At 35.1% G+C, this 18,692-nt stretch overlaps 1 protein-coding gene across 1 annotated transcript; it reads left to right on the top strand.

The window, feature by feature from the left end:
- Positions 1–809: 809 nt before the first annotated feature.
- LOC120341894 (uncharacterized) lies at positions 810–8,086 on the top strand. The gene is made up of 8 exons (XM_039410466.2): positions 810–1,612; positions 1,694–1,912; positions 2,217–2,302; positions 2,532–2,867; positions 3,303–3,480; positions 4,659–4,881; positions 5,848–5,879; positions 6,492–8,086. Exons 1-8 carry the CDS (start codon positions 942–944, stop codon positions 7,351–7,353), a joined length of 2,607 nt encoding a protein of 868 aa, XP_039266400.2. The 5' UTR covers positions 810–941; the 3' UTR covers positions 7,354–8,086.
- The last annotated feature ends 10,606 nt before the right edge of the window (positions 8,087–18,692 follow it).

The following is an 18,692-nucleotide window of genomic DNA, read 5'->3' as shown; positions in this document are numbered from 1 at the left end:
TCCTAAAAAGTGTTTCTTTATGACAATTACAAAAAAATGAGCGAGAATCTAACAAAGAGCATCGGGAATAGCTAATCCAATGGAGACTGGTTCGAAATTGCTCAAATTTCTTGATAAGAAGATATTTATATACTAACTTCCTATTCTTTACGTTGAGCAAGAATTCATGAAATTGAAAATTATTGAAAGGAGAATCCAATAGAATATTGTAATATTAATACTTTCAGTACAAAAACTTGAACGATACTTAACATTTATTAAACCGCAATACTAGATGAGATTTTTTTGATTCTCAGAAGATACTATATTTATATATGTAAACGAGTTTATTTCAAAGACGAGTTATATTCAAATATGTAAGATACATGACATTATTTTAAAAAAAATAGCCGAATATTTTTATCGACCCTAAAAAGGCATAATACCTCGCGATTACTTCGAAACTGGGATTGTCAACCATTTTTCTATTTATCCACGCGAGCACTAGAATGGGTATCTATTTTTCGCAACGAAAGTATTTCTAATAACTTATAGGAGAATATATCCTGCCTTGTGATGTTTGTAATCTTAGAACCTTTTTGTGACAATTCCATATTTTTCATGTACTGTATATATATACTCATTGCTAGTTTTACTGTAAAACCTGTTTGGCAATAGCCATATGTCGCATCCATGACTTTACACTGCTTAAAAAGTTTATCGAACTTGTTCAGAGAAAATGAAAGTTATTTATATTTTAGTTATGTCTATATAAAATATTTTGATACTTCTGTCTAACTCTGATATTTGATAAATTATATTGTTCACAGATTCAAGAAATTGAGCGAGGTTGAAACATAACTTCAGCTCGTTATTCAGACAATGCTTGATAAACTTTGACAAAACTAATATCAAGCCTAATATCAATATACGAAACTTAATTTGTGTATAATACGTCTGTGATGAAGCGTTCAACAAACATTTTACTGCTATGTCTTCTTCCGTGGATTTCGGCCCACGATGAAAATCATGAAGGTACCTCTCACATTGGCGTCGCTTCCGATCCAGTCGCTTATGATTCTCCATATGAAATAGTGACAAAACCTAGAAATGAAAACGTTCATCGAGAGCCGGGTGTAAGCCAGGAAATAAGTAGTCCAGGACATGTTATCACTGCAAAAGAAACTGAAAATTTCGAATCCTCATCTCCGGCTGAGACTCCTGTGGCATACTCCAATATAGATGAAAATTCAGAAACGGCGGAAGACGTCTCCGATTCCGAAAATTCTGACGCCCACACTGAATCAGATAACAACGACACTCCCGATGTCAGTGGCTTGGAAGCTGTCCTTCTCAGTTTATATGGTGTACGTATGAATCAATCGCTAATAGGGATGTATTCTGGGGAACCGGGCGAGCCGGCTATGCCAGGATTCAATTGTACAGAATTGCATTGTTTGTATGGTAGCGATCTTGAAGTTACGACACAATCAGGAGATGAAATACCAGAGAATGATGACTATACAATAATGACAACAGTCCGAACGTCCGAAGCGTCCAATACCTCAGAAGTACCAAATGTTGAGTTGCTTGAAAGCGACAACCCAATATTGGAAGAACATTTTATCAATTCGTAAGTTTACTTTTTCCTATTAACACTTAACAACTAACACTAATCGGTTCAAATATTAATACGTATTTTTGTAATATTCAGGGACAATTCATTACTAAATAACAGTCGGATTGTTCACGACGTCGGAAATGATTCACCAAATTCAACAATAAAGTCGGAGACTACAGAAGAATATGGCCATAATGAACTGGATAGCAGTCGTTTCTTGGTCTTCAAACCTCCTTTCTTCCCTCAGCCAAACACCATCATACATGAGGATAAATTTGGAAATCCAGAAATCACAATTTTAGAGAAAAATATGTAAGTCGCAAATTTATGTCTGTGTGGCAGTAATACATGATCTGAAAAATACAGCTATAGTAAGCATTTGTATTTGTCCTTCCTCGTTATCAGCTGTTCATCGGTACGAAAACCACTCTATGCCAGAATTGATTTTTTAGTCCTTCCAAATTCGATAATTGTAAAACAATTTGTCACAAATTTACTTATCTATGCAAGGTGAAAAAATGCTGGAAACACTGATATATTCTTCTGTAGCAAATAAACATTTTTCTTTATATCTTTTTTCATGAATGTTAATTTGTAAAAATACTTCAATTTTCAGAACAAATACCGGGGTGGGAATTGAATTTACTCTTACGAGTGATCAAGTGTCATCAGAAAGAATAATGCCGTCTTTCAACATTTCAGGTGAATTGAATGGAGATTTTTGTAATTCGATACCAAATTCCGCCAATATAAGCTGCATTTAAGAAATTCAATGTCACATAAAATTTAAATTTTATAAATCAAAATCTTATAATGTAGAAAGATAATAGTGTATGTTAGGAAATTTTAAAATATATTTGCGCATTAATGTTGATTTTGTAAAAATATTTCAGTTTTGCAAAATCTATAACATATCGTATTCGATTTTTAGCAAATCTTGACGTCCCGCATATAGTTCCCCTTCTAAAGCGATGTGGAGTCTTTCCTGCGTGTCGTCTCAAAGTTACCGCTGTTGATGATGTAGTCAATTATGATGCTTTTTCATACGAGAAAGAAACCTCAGCAAAGATCACAAATGACCCTGAAGCTCTGATAAAAAGTCTTGAAGTAACCTGTGACCCGACTTCAGTCAGCATGATAATCGCCTTTGTTGTCATATTAGCTGTCGTCGTCATTATAAGTAATTCGATAATCATCGTCGTAACATTACGGACAAGATCTTTACGAAAACCTCATGGATATTTCAAGATATCTCTAGCCATTGCTGGTGAGTTGCAAGGATTCGATATTATCAGTTTAAAATCCCATACCGCATTGACGTCATTTTTATTTCATTTGAGAGAATTTCGATATAATTCGATTTTAACGAATTAGAATCATTTTATTACTGACACCGAATGACGTCCTGACATATGATAACGGTATTTCGTTGTATAAACAATGAATCAATACTTCTCTTGGGAGTTTCATAACTAAATTTGATGATAAAGTTTCATTCAATCCGCACGTAGATTACATTACACTTGTAATTTCAATTTTTTTTTTAAAAGTTTATATATACTGATTTAATGGGTTTCGGAACCTGACACAGACCATGAAATTGATTTCAATTAAATTATTCAGTTTCTATCAGTTGTCTTTATTGTACCTTATTGTCAGTCTTTATTGTACCTCACAAAACCAAAATTGTATATTTTAACAGACTTGTTTACGGGAACTTTTGTTCTTACAAATATAAGCTCCAATCTTGTAAGATTTATTCACTTCAACGATGAAGACATTACTCAGCTTCTTCAATTACGAAGATTGGAACCCGTTTACTCGGAAGCAGCATTTTTTGGAATATGTGCAGTTTTATCACAAGTCGTGACAGTATACAGGTGTGTAGCATATTTGTTTATAGCGTAAGCATATTTTCGCGGAAAAAAAATAATATGACATGTGACAATATTAAATTTACCAATTTTTCGAACCAATTTGTTATCTCAAAATTTGTTATTGATCCTCGAGTATATTACTCGTCGTCTATTTTCCAGATGAAAATGACCGTCTACGGTAAAGTGCCGATTTTCGTTACGTGTTATTTGCAATCAAATTCAATGTTTTTGTTGTTTTTAAATTTTCCTTTTATTTTCGTATATGTCGACGGGGCCAAATAACGACGTAATTGAAGTTCCCAGAAGGCGCATTATCCGATTTTGTTCCGCTGGGAATATTACCGAGATCGAAAAACCTTGAACTGTTTATCGTAGACCAGACACTTCAGACGTGATAGGTTTAATCCATTTTCTAAAATGAGTATTGCCAAAGCATGACTATTGCATATAAGTTTTAAATATATATATCTTAAACGTCTTTTATATTAATGGGCAAACTACGTGATTTTTATCAAATTATACTTAAAAACTTGGATAATGTGAAACACGAGTGTGTTCAAATCAAGATCAGGCGTTTCCACTTAGATGCCTAATTCACAAGTTACTGCCAGCAAGTGACCAGTTGATGACATCTGTTAGGTAGCGTTCATTTATCGTCGCCAGTATACTACCTTTTTCAATAGTCGGTACCATACCAAAAAGTCATTCTTTTCGCGGTTTTTTATCGGGCTATGAATCTTTGAATCAGCTGTACATGACACTTTTTTATGTTCCCATTATTTAGAATAATTTACTATATGCAGTTGGGATGTAGAAATATGCATGGGATATAGATGATTTAGGTTAAAAACAAAAATGTCTGAAAAACACTGCAACTGACTTCGTTTTTTTTTTTGCAAAACATACAGAGCCTTTTTAAAAAATAGTTGTTTTGTTATATAGGCATTCTACTAACTTTTGAGCAGAATTAAAATCACGTTTATTATATTAATTTTTTTCACAATTAGAATATTATATTTCTGCTTGAAACACATAATATGCTTTATCCATTTATACGTATAAAATAATTTTGGGTTTTAGAACGTTAGGAAAATAGGCAACAAAAAATGAATCAAAGAAACACTTCGCGATTGGTGTTGTTTCGTTCACAAGCAAATACATTAATTTTACTTTATATTTAGCGTACTCCTGCTGAGTGTCGACAGTTTTCTATCAATAAGATGGCCTATGCAATATCGGATCGGGGATTTAATGACAACAAAACGAGCAATTGGCCTCATAGCAGTAGTTTGGATTTTTGCCCTCTCGGTGTCAGCTCTTCCAATATTAGCTTATGAATACGTTCGATACGGTCTCAGCTACACTACGTTTTCATACTTTCCTATTTTGGAACCTATTGGATCGGTATGCATTTTATAGACATTGTTTATCATACAAAGTTTGCTTCGTAACACAAATTTGCGAAAATCATGAAAGTAAAAAAATATCATCACTTTAAATTTAACAGTTATTGATTTCTGTCCCTGAAATGACTTGCCGAAATGGATATCGATTAACGGGTGTGTTTTGCTCATACATCCAAAGAACCCGATAAAAAATTGAGTTTTACCTGGTATTATTAAGATTGAAATTTCGATTTGGTTAAGCGATTCAAATACACCTATTTACATTTGGCTACAACCTTGTTACTCCAAATCAGAGGCCACAAGAAAAAAGCCAGTCGTCATTTAAAAAAAATGATTAGCCTCGGTTATTAGAATTTGGTAGTAAATTTTAAGTCATGGTTTAATTGGTATGCCGTACAGGAGTAATCTCTAATCCAGTTCGTTTTGATCAGAACAACTTTTCATAGAAAAGAAATAATTTGTTCGTTACAATATTAAAGAATTTCAATGAACTTTATCTCCTCTTTTGCAAAAATCTAATTGACTCGACAACATACAATTTTAAAACCACATATAAAAGTACTCTTTTATTGGACGAACCTATTCCAATCGGTGTTGTATATCTTCGCGGTGGTTAAACAGAAGATTATATTCAGACGAAATGTATAGAATAAGATAATTTTCAATTTGATTATGAAACCATAATACGAAACCAAGTATAACAAAGTAACTGACACCTACATATCCAGACAAGAACGTATTCATTATAACCGTAATAATACTTTGAATACAGGCGTTTTAAATAATTTTAGAAGGTCATTTATTCAAAATATTGCTTTCTTGTCGGTAATTAGTCGGTAAATCTCAAAGGTTGACGCCTTAAGTAGTAGTTTCAAGTGGGACGCACCACCAGCGTGTGGACGCGCTTTGTTATTTAATTGGTTTAATCAGGAAAAACTTAACAAGGACTACCTTTTATTTACAGCACATGTCACGTGAAGAAGCTTTCTTGGCAAGGTAAAAATGTTTTTAGTATATTGATTGCTGCCATATTATTTATTCAAAAATTAAAAAAACAAATAGAAGTAAAAACCATTAGGAGCCCACTTTCATCTTTACTTACTGAATTTTTATGTTGGAAGAAGTCACGTATTTTAACAGAAAATCAAGATACCTAACAACAATTCAGCAAAGCGGTTTATAGGTTCACCTCTTTTCCAATAACAGATCTATGTTTCTCGTTTGATTTTACCGTGACATGAAATACTTTTAATGAGAGAAAAAGTAAATTGTCGGGTTAAAAATATATGTTAGTACACGATTGCACATCGTGCTAACACGTATATGAAGGAGTTAAGATTAGCATGACTAATTCCACAGTTTATAGTTTTTCCAATTATAATTCTGATTTGTAATCAAATGAATCGATTCTGATTCTGCTTTTTGATCAAATGAATCGGTAATCGGCTAATCGCATAGATTGCCTCTTTGATCCGCATTTGAAATTTATAACATCATCGTGAAAGTTCAAAAGAATTTAAGGTTTGAAAACACGAACGAAATGTAAAACCAATGACTATTCGGCTTTCATAGTATATTCTTGCTAAAACCACTGTTTATCTTTTGTAGATATATCCACGTGATTCTATACGCTGTTCTTGTTTGGGGAATTCCATTTTTCGCGACTTGGATGCTAACTTTGTTGACTGCTTATCACAGCAGAGGAATGCTTCGACAGATGAGTCGATCTAGAAACGGAAGTCCTACAGTTAGCGGTAAAATCGGACGACTTGAGAGAGACATTTTGCGAACTGTGAGCATAGTTCTGCTGATGTTAACCATAACGGTTTTACCGATGTTGGTTTGCCTGATTGTCATCAGCGTAACGTCGTATGACAACCCTTTGTGCATGGAGCAACATATCGTGAATTTGCTGTTTTCCGCTTACTACATATTGGTCTGTGGCAGCTTCATAAATGTCATTGTATACAATGCTTGTCACAAGGAATTCCGTAGAGCAATGTTCGACTTCTTATGCGATGCCATATCATTTTTGTTTTCCTGGATATGCCCTGCTTTTTGTGACTTACGTGTCAGCAAAGCAGAAAGATCTTTTCGTAGCAGAAGAACCAGACGTACAACTATGTCATCAGAAACAAAGAAGAAAAGAAAATCTGAGCATAAAAATATCAAATCAACAGAAAATGCATCAACAACATTGAGTAATGAAAGAACCGGATATTTACAGTCGGGATTTCCTTACGATAAAAATATGGATCATTCTGAAAGCGTTGGAAGCGACGTGCCGTCATCAAGTCGCACTGTGTCCACCGATACATGTTTGTCAACATCAACATTAAATGGATCAGTAAGTTCAGAGTGTAGTAATTCATCACAAGTCATAACAAAAATTCCTGCCAAGCGAGCAGCAAGTTGCAACTCCGTGTTTTTATCAACAAATTATGTGATTAAAAGACAAGATCCACGTTGACACTTCCATGTATGTAACTATTTCGTCAATGCGTAATTGTCTTGCAAAACAAAGCAATCGCAATACTTATCACATTGGAGATAACTGTACATCGCGATTCAGAGAGGAATAAGAACAAGAGAAAGGTTTGTAAAACGAAGATGGACCAATTTTTTAAGAGCGATGATATTAGTATCGTATCAAAATTTTTAAGGATACACACTGGTTTCACTTCATGGTGTTTCAATCATACTCTTCGACTGATACTACTCATATTGACTTTGAAACCTTAGTTTAGCAGACAGTGTTATTGCTTGTGACATTTTACGTTAATCAGATTCAATGAAGAACGCATTCCATATGCCATCCCAACAATCAGTTCACATATTCAACTATCATCCAGGGCTGTGCTGAAATTTCAAGGATTTTTTCTAGACAGATGTCTTTCTATATAGTAGTACTCCCACGGTATTGTTTTACATAGTTGAACCATTTTAAAAATATTTATTTCGAAGTGTCACCATATCAATAAAACCAGCTATCAAATTGATAAATGCATTCGAGTTTTGATGTGCCTGGCGCATATTATATTGTACGTTGAATCGATATGTTTAAGACTGCAGTTTCAGCGTGCAGTATGTGAATACCTTGTCAATATTTATTTTAATTTTTTCAGCAATATTATTTTGTTTACTTACTTAATTAATTAATGTTGCGTGTTGTGAACATCTAATAAATTTTTTGTAACAATGAACTATGCATAACGATTACTTGATCTTCGTCCGGGTAGTAACATCATCACGACAATTATTATCCGTCTTTATCAGATCGTGTTTCATGCTATCTGACGCATTGACATCAAACGTTTCAAGGGTATTACGCGGAATTTGGGATGTGTCATTCACTTTTGTTATAGTCATTCACTTTTTCATCAGATACAGCTCTTGTTATAGTCTAATATTTGAAATGCCATAGGTGAGTGATATATCCTGTAACGACAAACGAGATGAGAGAAGAGTGATAGAGTCCTAGTTTTTTGTGGTGATTTGCGTGTTTGTTTATCGCATATGCTAACAGCTTCCTCCAGATTACAGGATTAAAACGATGAAGTTGAGCTAGTACTGAAGAGTGAACGGGCAAAAGTCTGTGTTCCAGTATACACCTCAATCGTATTATCTACTTTAATCCTTAAAATGAATATACAATCTTATCCGGCCCTTAATTTAGATTTCATTTAAGATATTTGAGCAATTCACTTTCATGCGGTACAGAAAATTAACATACTGATAACAATCGAAGCATCCTGCTCATTTGCGTCCTAAAACTTGCTTAGCTAGCAATTCACAGGAACAATGTGTTAGATGCTACATGATATAACTGCCAAATTTTCCAATTTCAATATATATATATATATATCGCTGTTAGAAAAAAATAAATCCTCCGTCATTTTTGCTAAGTTGTCGAATTATGGTAAGTATTACGTTGATACTATGGTAGTTAGTGTTTGGCAAGGTGAACAAATAATCACACAAAAATCGACTGATACATTAGTACGAATTGGGTGAGCTTGTCTAGCACACTTTTTAGGCGGCTTTGTGTGACTTGTTGCTCTGGGCCATTGTTGACCTTTTAGCGCATCATTCTCGACATTATACGTTCTCGGAACAGCATGTTCAGCATGGCTTAGCGGTATAAACAATAGTGGTGAAAGATTAACCGTCGCTTTAATATGTTTATGAAGATATAGAGATAGAACATTTAACAAAAAACGTGAATTCTGAGACTAATATTTACCCTTCTGTTGTACGTGTCTTCGAAACACGTGAACAGCTAATCAAGATGATTATCTAAGATATCAATATCGCAAATATTCAGTAGAATCGAATTCTGTAGAAACCTTCTTGTTCAAATGTATGGAAAAATTGAAGAATACCTCAATCATTATAGTTATGCATAAGATATTTTTGCGTCTATACACATAAGCAAAGAAACCTATATAAAAACGAATTTAATTACAAGAATTCCCAATAGTGGTGAGAAAGTGCCTGCCGAATATACCTCAGCCGAATCAAATGTTTAACCAAATATCTATGACTGCACAAGTTAAAAAAAATTCGTAACCATCAACTTGGAAAATTCAGTTTATCCTTTCAAACCATTCCCAGAAGTATTGAATTTGAAGGTTAATCCTTGTTCACGTATATATAAGTAAAGTATAGTAACGTACGTAAAGTATTCGGTTTAAAGAGGTTCCGGTTACGTCAGAGTACTGTAACCATCGACATTACTAATATGCAAAAATTCTAACCGGGAAATAAATATGTCGGAAAGAATCCGAGTGCATCTTTTGCATCACGAGTACGGTAACAATAAATAAAAGAAACAATAGATATTGGCTTTCGAAATAACTCTGCTTCATTCTTGGTATAAATTATATTCGTGTTTTTAGTTCAATCAACGATATTTTTAGGAAGGATAGAAATGCAAAGAATCCGTGTTTTGGCGGGCTAAGAGTCCAATTTGACACACACGGAACTTATGGGTGGATGAAATCGTAATCAATGATGATTCTATGACACAATCTTGAATACATAAAATTTTGACAAAATGTCGAACTGTTACGTTCTATTGTGAGAGAACAAAAGCAAAATCTCTTATATCTAAAAGTAAGATTTTTCTCCAACTTAAACATGAAAGAGTAGCGATTAAATAGTTGCATGCTTTCAATGAAGCGCTATTTAACTTTAACCTTGTCAGAATGACGTGTGTGGATATATAATCAATTCCAATTTTAACACTCTTGTATTTGACAGGTAACGGAGGTTGTAGCCCATCAGGTTTTCACATGCAGTATTACAAATGCAGAGACATAAACGTGACTACGACCTATATATCATTAGTTGACCCCGACAGCCGGATTGCACCATTTCCTCTGACTGCTGCTGGAGTTAATTACCGTTTCGTCGCTGCCTAGTTTTATATTTTCTTCACTTGCGTCATTAAACTGTTGCACACACACGGAATCTTCTTGAAAGTGTTACTAGCTTGGCGAGAATATTTCTGCTCGAAACCATGCCGCAGCACGCCTTTTATCAATATCCTATTTTTCTGGAAGCTCACTTTTGAAATCAATTTTAATCTAACTAAATCTACCATCAAATCCAGTTCTTCTCTTCCATTTCATCGGTCAATGTAAGACATGTGTCCCGCACAATCATGAAATGCCACCCGCGTCACATTTTCTGGAGAGTAATCAAAAATCGCATTCGGTGTTGTTTTGTCATAAAAATAACTAGCAAAATCTTCACACATCATTTCATTGGATTGATTAGTGTTTTGGCTAGCTTATCAACAAGAAAAGTTAAACAGTATGCTTGACTAGTCTAAATTGTTAATTCAGGACTTTTTTGGTTGGGAATACCCGCCAACAATAATCCCAATACACTTCATATACTGTATACTATAAAAAACTAAAAATCGAATGAGGAATCTATTAGCCTAAGTGGGCTAACAATATACTTCCTGCATGCTTCATTGTCTTTTGCTACCAGTCTAAGAGTCCGGCAGAATCGGGAATTAACATTGTTTTGGGACATAAAGTTTTTTTTATTGTTTAGATATAATGTATATGACATATCGTCACGCTAATAACCGAATTGCGTAAGTCATTTTTGGCAATTTTGAGTTTTTTTTATAAAATAGGTATTTATGTAATGCTGCGCACCTGTCTGTTAACTCAGATTTTATTTTAGGAATTCCGAAACCCATAAAAATGGAGATTTAGTATGACATGCACATTTGTGAAAATGTTTCGTCATAATGAATCATATCCTTGTTACCGCAGTACTATTGTGACGTCACAAAGACAAAATACCCTCGGCGAAGTATTTTCGAGTTTTTGCATCTCGGATTCTAGCTTAGCGCGTATTAATTTGAATTTTTACTACAGTATAGGAAAACGTACACTTGTGATATTCACTGTCCGAGTCAAATTTACCTTGGTTGGCTTTTATATTGGGTGCATTGCTGTTTTATTCTTTATATTTAATCTTAGTCCTATTTCGGTGGGTGTGCAGAACGTGTTATATTGAGGAAATATATATTTTTAAACATAAAAAATGATGTAATTGAAACTGATTAGCTATTTTGGGGATTAGACATTGTAGATACTGAGAATTACATTCGTTTTTGGAATGTTTAGTTTTCAGGACTGGTGCATATAGTGAAGTTGCAAAATTGCGTATGTCCCCAAGTCATAGACACATTTCTGCCTAAGTCACAGTGCGCCATTATGACGTCACTTAACTGCGTCATACAAATTAACTTAAATCCGGCTACGATCAAAAAATTGAACCATGGCAAATTATTGACTCTCAATTGCAACACAAAATCATTACGAAGTTTTTTACGTTTTTCTCAAAACTGCTAAAAATGACTTACGCAATTCGGTTATTAGCGTGACGATATATAATGATACCCAGATGGGTGTGGAGTATATAATGTTGAGCATTTTTTTTAAGTGGATTTAAAGTATTCGGTCCAAGATGACGCACATCCTGAACCCCAACCCGGTAAACATACAATGTTCAGGTTGTGCGCCATCTTGGTACGAATACTTCAGGTGCGCCTTTTTGTTAAAAACAATTATTTCATAACTACATGGTTTAGTTTCGCATACATAGTAACATTGAATCTCCTTACAATGTCAGAAATTCAATTTTAGTACAATAAATAGTAGTTTATTTCACTAATACAAGCCAAGATCCATCGACAGCATCCAGCCACTTTCTATGGCGCTCTTCAAACTACATTTGCGTTGCCGCGCGCATTTCGTTTTCTTAGTTTAAGCCTAGGGACTTGGGAAATATTTTATTAGTTGAATTGGATTGGAATATCTGACCTCGTCTTTCACTCCGAACAAGGCCATGTAAAACCGTCCACTGGTATCTAAAGATGTGTAACGTGTTTTCTTTTGAAAGAACCGCAACCTTTCAGTGCTGCATTGACTTTGGCAAAATTAATATACAGTATCCTTGTGGAGATAGAAAGTATGCGTATGCAAAACCGAGATGTGCACCTGTTATGCCAACATAGTTGAGTCAAACGTTTTGAATACTAATACATCACACACATTTTTCTGCGTGCTTCGGTTGTACGTAGTTACGCGCACATTTTTTGCGCACATGCATCAAATTCCACTTGATTATTGAGCTATAGGTTTTTGACGAGCTTTTGTGTATGATTTCATTTCATAGAATTTGTATGCTGTTCTAAAGAATACTAGTTTCAGCTTTTTCATTCTCTTAAACCGCGTGTTGAAAGTGAGTTTTGTAATATTGCGTGTTGGTTTCCAACATCCTTAAATCGGTGATGGCAGTAAATCTTTAATACAAAAAGATCAGTTTTATCTGCAATAAAAACAGCAGTACCCACTCAAATGACAGCTGGGGGATGGATACTCTTAGTATCTGCTCCATCGCGTGCTTCTTACAGTCCTACCAGTTTACATGAGTGTCAATCGGTATCTAAGCTCAGCCAGAGACAAAAAGTTTCGAACTCCAGTTGGCGTGACGAAATGTTTTTAAATATATTCAACAATAAGATTATTTGATTGCATACTACTGAAAGTTCCGCCTTATATGTCTTTGCACTATTCCTTTACTGATATTTGATAATATGACGCTCATCTGACATAGTTCTTAAAGTGTGTAGATGGGTATAATCTTTTCTACGCTGTTCAGATGGGAATTCGCGAATATATATAAGAATTGCTAATATTGGTTTGCAATGCGATGAAATCCCATCTTGGCATTTCTGCTTCTCGCAATTGCTGCGTATACTTATTGGGGAAGTTCTGTGGCGTGGTTATCAAATGAAAAAAAAAACATGGGAGTATTTTTTCTACTTCTCTACTACCATCAAACCTTGACATTTTGTGAAAACTTTTTTCCATGCAACCTTTTTTAAAACATCCCCAACAACCACAATTAATTTTGTTATTGAACTTCCGAAACAAACACATAAAATCATCAACAGATGCATATCACCAAGTAGATATTGCTGAATTGATCTTTATTTTACCATTTTTCATGTGATTCTTTTTGGTAAACCTGTTATCTATCGTAAATACAGCACATTTGACATTGCTGTAGTGTGACTATTTTGGCCTCACATTTTTGATATTTGTAGTTAGAGCTCTTGGGGCTCTGTCAAACAAAGTTACATACAAAATATTGGTTGTAAATTGCAAAACATGATCATGTTGTTGGAATAACTTGGCATTTTACCACCCGTATATCATTCATTGTTGAGAATATTAATAAAATCATAAAATTTAAAAATCCGTTTTCGTGAAATTTTTGTTGTAGCTGAATTCCAGGGACAGCATGACAACAGGCAAGAGAAGCACGGTCGCCTCTTTTAGTTTATGACAGGGTTTCTCAAAAGGGAACCCCACCATCCTCGGAGGCCGTCGATCGGTTATCTGGGAGCACGAACAAACAGATGGAAATGCGAATATATAATAACAATGTATTTTTATAGAAGAGAAGAAGCCAAAGTGTTGAGAGTCTTTGGTAGTTTGAAAAGCATTGGCATGGAACATAAGAATGAACTACATTCTTTCTCAGGGATATACTATAAAATGTAACAATTTTCTCATTCTTGTTTTTATGATATCATTATCTTTCACTGCGTCGTCGTGATCATCCCGCTGCATAACAATTCTCGCTAACAAATAATTGACTGTTCTCCACCGGGCGTATATCCACTTGAACTACTGGCGACTGCATTAGCCGGCTTGTATTGTTAATTGCAAAAAAAACGGGTATTTTGAAAAAGTACTCTTTATTTTACGCGTATGTTTCGACAGTATTTCCATATACTGTATATGGGTCGCGACCCAAAGCTGGGCTCAACAAATACCTAAAAGCTATTGATTTTATTTCCTATTAAATTTGGTGCTTGCGTAGTTTGTGCACCAAAATTGCGCACAACATGAACATATTATTGTAACAGGTTATGGTTCAGGTTGTGCGTCATTATGATGCACATGTTTGACGAAAAACACTAATACAAATATCTCAATAAATACCTAAAAGTTATTGATTTTATTTCCTAGTAAATTTGGTGCTTGCGTAGTTTGTTCACCAAGATTGCGCACAACCTGAACATAGTATTGTAACATGTTATGGTTCAGGTTGCGCGTCATTATGATGCACAGGTTTGACGAAAAACACTAATACAAATATCTCAATAAATACCTAAAAGTTATTGATTTTATTTCCTAGTAAATTTGGTGCTTGCGTAGTTTGTTCACCAAGATTGCGCACAACCTGAACATAGTATTGCAACAGGTTATGGTTCAGGTTGTGCGTCATTATGATGCCCAGGTTTGACGAAAAACACTAATACAAATATCGAGCCATAAAAAAATTGCTCAAGGCTGCAAACTCCACACCCATGTAGAAATGATGGGCAATGACCCCAAGATGAATAATCACAAATAAAAAAAACTTTATGTCTGAAATCAAACTTGGGCCAAAAAGGTCCCCTTATCTGCCGGACTATTGGCTGATAGTTAAGTTTCGCAAGAACGTTTGCGGCCCGCAATGAATTTCTGGCTCGTTGCGGACTCATTCAACCGCTCCGCGGACTCATTTGAGACCGCGGACTCGGGTTGGGAAACACTGGTATAAAGCAATTAAAAAAGCTGGTTGTGATGCAATTGTCGAGAGCAAGCATTCACTATACCCTTTCCCGACACTGCGTACTCGATCTGAAGAAAAGCACTGGCAACCCTGTTTCATCATCGAGGCGCAAAACTGGGTGTTGGGGATACATTGTGTCGAGTTGATACATTCTGTTGAAAATTGCTTTGCTCATGGAGAACGTGTGAGTTTGAACCAGCTTAACATCATCCGGAAGTATGATACACGTATCCGATTATGGTACACACTCTGAAATAGTTTGTACGCTTAGATTTTTTTTTTTTACAAATATTGTTCTAAACAATCGTTTTCGGCATTCCTACTGATAATTCAATTGCTTCAACATGATTTCAAATGGGACCAAAGCTGTTGGTTGATTTTCTAGGTTCCCGTACATTTGAACCCGCGTACATTTGAACCCACAACAATTGCACCTGCATACTATTGCACCAATGGAATTTTTTTTGTTTTGCGGATATTTGAACCCATACTAACCTTAACCCATGGGTTTTAGTACCCGCATATAGATTGAACCCGCGAATATACACCTGGGTTCAAATGTACCTGAGTTCAAATGTACGGTCACCGATTTTCTAACCCAAGTAATTTGCAAGCATACTTTTTTTAAACTTCATAATGCATTACAAATAGAAATATAAAAACCGACCTAAAACTTTTTTAGAACACGCCCTTTTTTTAAAATTTGTCAAGTCATGCGACCCACCTCAAAAATAACTAGCTAACAATAAGCTATAAGTTACACATAGTGAGGCGAAAGTATGTTTTATTCAAAAACACGTTGATATTACATGGATGGAAAGTAACTATTCAAAATAAAGAAATGTAAATATACAAAAAAAGACGGTCAAGACAAAACCTTATAAACAAATATCTTTATTTTTAATAACTTAATGCCCCTTCAAAAATTGTCTGCGCACTATTGTCTGAGAACCAATGCTCTAGCAGTATGGCAGTAGTTGAGATGTATCTTTCACAGGGAGTTGAGGTGGGTGGGACTGATGGATATTCAAAGTCAAGCTGTGGCAAATAGGGATAGCGCATTTCATTATAACCGTGTAATAATCAGTCACCGTGTAAGTAGATAAACGCTAGTAGCATGAAATCTCATGTAGGGGATGGACTCATTTGCTACTTTATTGGATGTCACTAGCGTTGCCAACTTTGTGTTAAACCATTCCGGGACACCTCAATGTCTAGAATTTGAAAATTGATGCAGCAGAAGCTTGTGAAACACGAAGCACGTCGAAAGCAACAGTGCGCGCTGCGCGTCGTGCAGCGTTATTTCAACAAACTGTAAATAATTTTATCATAATCAAAGTAACTTGTGAAATGTTGACCATTTGACACATAAATGCAAAAAAAAACTAAAACAGGAGAAATGTACAATGTGTGCTGAGTAGATTTAGTTATTTAACAAAAAAAAAACGCGAAATCAGTCTTTCTGGCGTTTAAATTTGTATTTTTATTGTGATTTTGCCTCTTTAGAAGATTTTTGTTATAGTTTTCATAAAGTTAAAAAAAAAACGCCCAGAACATATTGATGCTAATGCGCCAGTTATCAAAGGACATTGTGCCTCTCAACATTCTTGTAATTCATTAAATCTATTTTCACGTAGTCAATGCCAATGAACCTTTGACCTCCGGAAATTCTTTCTATTCTTTACCATCGCAAAATTTTCGGTGCTTACTTTAAGAGTGATTCCGCGAGTTGGCGCCTGTAAAATGGGGTATTTGTTTCAAACCATCATTCTGATTCATAGCATTCATGAATCTGTTTTTTAAAAGTACCGGTAATTTTTTTTAGCCTAGTCTATCATAGCTATTTCTACACTAATTTTTGATTACTGCAATTAAACTGAGACTTTAAAGAAGACAAAGTGATCATTGAATTATTTTATTTATATTTAAACTTCCGAAACACAACTGAAAACTAACGAATAGAATTTAAAAACGCGAAAACAAGGTAATGTTTACGACCACCCCGGAAATCTGTCTGAGTGAGAAAAGTGTGTGAGCGGATGCGAAAAGGGACATTGATACGCCATTTTTTGCATCTTGCTGATTAGTCAATGTCACGAAGAAAACAAGAAAGTCGATGCTCGGGGAAACATTCATTAAGTTGTAAATTGTATTTGCTGCTGTGATTCAGCAACAGGACGCTATTTCAGAAAATCACGTTGACTGGCCATAATTTGCCCATGTCAGAGCCGCAGCCTGCATATGTGGCACATGTTGTATTTTCTTTTCACCCTTCAACTACATTTATTTATGCCTAAACTCCTTTATATTTACACTTGCATACTATTGCGTCTACGGCTGTGAATGTTCGGGGGCGCAAATGTCTATGGGTGCAAAAGTTCATTAGTGTTTACAGTGGTGGGATTCAAATTATTTGTCAGCCGGTTTCTCCACAAAAGTCATATTTTTCATTCGGTTCTATTACAAACAGAACATTGACAGTAACCAGTAATGCTAACCGGTTCGCTGATCTCATAAAATCCCGTGAGACGGTTCTATAGAACTGGTGCGAACCAGCTGAATCCCACCACTGAGTGTATATATATATGTACGAGGGGTGAAAATGTCCGTGGGCGCAAAAGTATGCATGTGCAAATGTCCTTGGTGAAGTAGGTGCAAATATGCTGATATGTTGGGTTTTTTGTAGTCTAGCCGTTATTTATCGTGACTTCTGGGTAGCAACAAATGTAAGTTACATGACCAAACCTCAAAACCTGACCACATAACGAAATACCCATTTCCTTGAAACATCTACCGTGTTTCCCCTAGAATAAGACCTACCCTGAAAATAAGAACTAGCCTGAATTTTAAAAATGATTTTAATGAAAGTCCTCCCCCTAAAAAAAGACCTAGTCAATAACGCGAATTTTTTTTTTGACCTAGTCGATTCAAGAAATATCACCTACACGTTTTAAATGATTGATTATAATCCATGTTTTGCAGTTATTTTGAATGAAAACGTGTTATTAATATGTAAATAGATATCGGTTTTCATATTTTGTTCATTGGAAAACCTCGTAATTATCTGCTTTGTAATTTTGTTTTTTGATAACTGAAAATATAAGACATCCCCCGAAAATAAGCCCTAGTGTTATTTTCGGGGGAAAATTGATATAAGACCCAGTCTTATATTCGGAGAAACACGGTATGATCAATTTGACTTTATCGAAGTCGGTAAAGGAAAGTCTTTTAGGGTTAATATTCATGAAACATATGGACATGAAACCAAACGCTACTTGTTTCATTCGGCCCCAAACATTTTGTAAAAAATTGATATTGATCTACGTACCGGTATGTCGTATTTTGACTACTTTTTAAAATGATTCTTCCGGAGGCAACTCCATTCACTTTGCAGGCTTGGTCGCTTAGTTACAAAATATGACGTAACAATGTTACAGAAACCTTTGTTTCCACGGAAACCGCTACCATCGTTGTTCGTGCCAGAGTTTAGCTTACAGTATTTAGTTTTTTTCTTTCGTACACTTGCTTCATGCAAGTTTATGGAAATCGTTCGCGATAAGGTGATGTCGGTTAAAAATTGCAGTGGTGTAACGCGCAAACCACCTTCTGTATCTCAGTAGTCTATCTGTAATTCTACCGTAATAAATCTGT

This window comes from Styela clava, chromosome 3 (genome assembly GCF_964204865.1).
Source record: "Styela clava chromosome 3, kaStyClav1.hap1.2, whole genome shotgun sequence".
NCBI classification, from domain to species: domain Eukaryota; kingdom Metazoa; phylum Chordata; class Ascidiacea; order Stolidobranchia; family Styelidae; genus Styela; species Styela clava.
This window is presented reverse-complemented; position numbering and strand designations above follow the sequence as displayed.

Coding starts and splice junctions, on each gene's coding strand:
- LOC120341894 (XM_039410466.2), top strand. CDS start 942: ATGAAGCGTTCAACAAACATTTTACTGCTATGTCTTCTTCCGTGGATT. Junction 1,913..2,216: donor ACAATTTTAGAGAAAAATAT/GTAAGTCGCAAA, acceptor TTCAATTTTCAG/AACAAATACCGGGGTGGGAA. Junction 2,868..3,302: donor GATATCTCTAGCCATTGCTG/GTGAGTTGCAAG, acceptor ATATTTTAACAG/ACTTGTTTACGGGAACTTTT.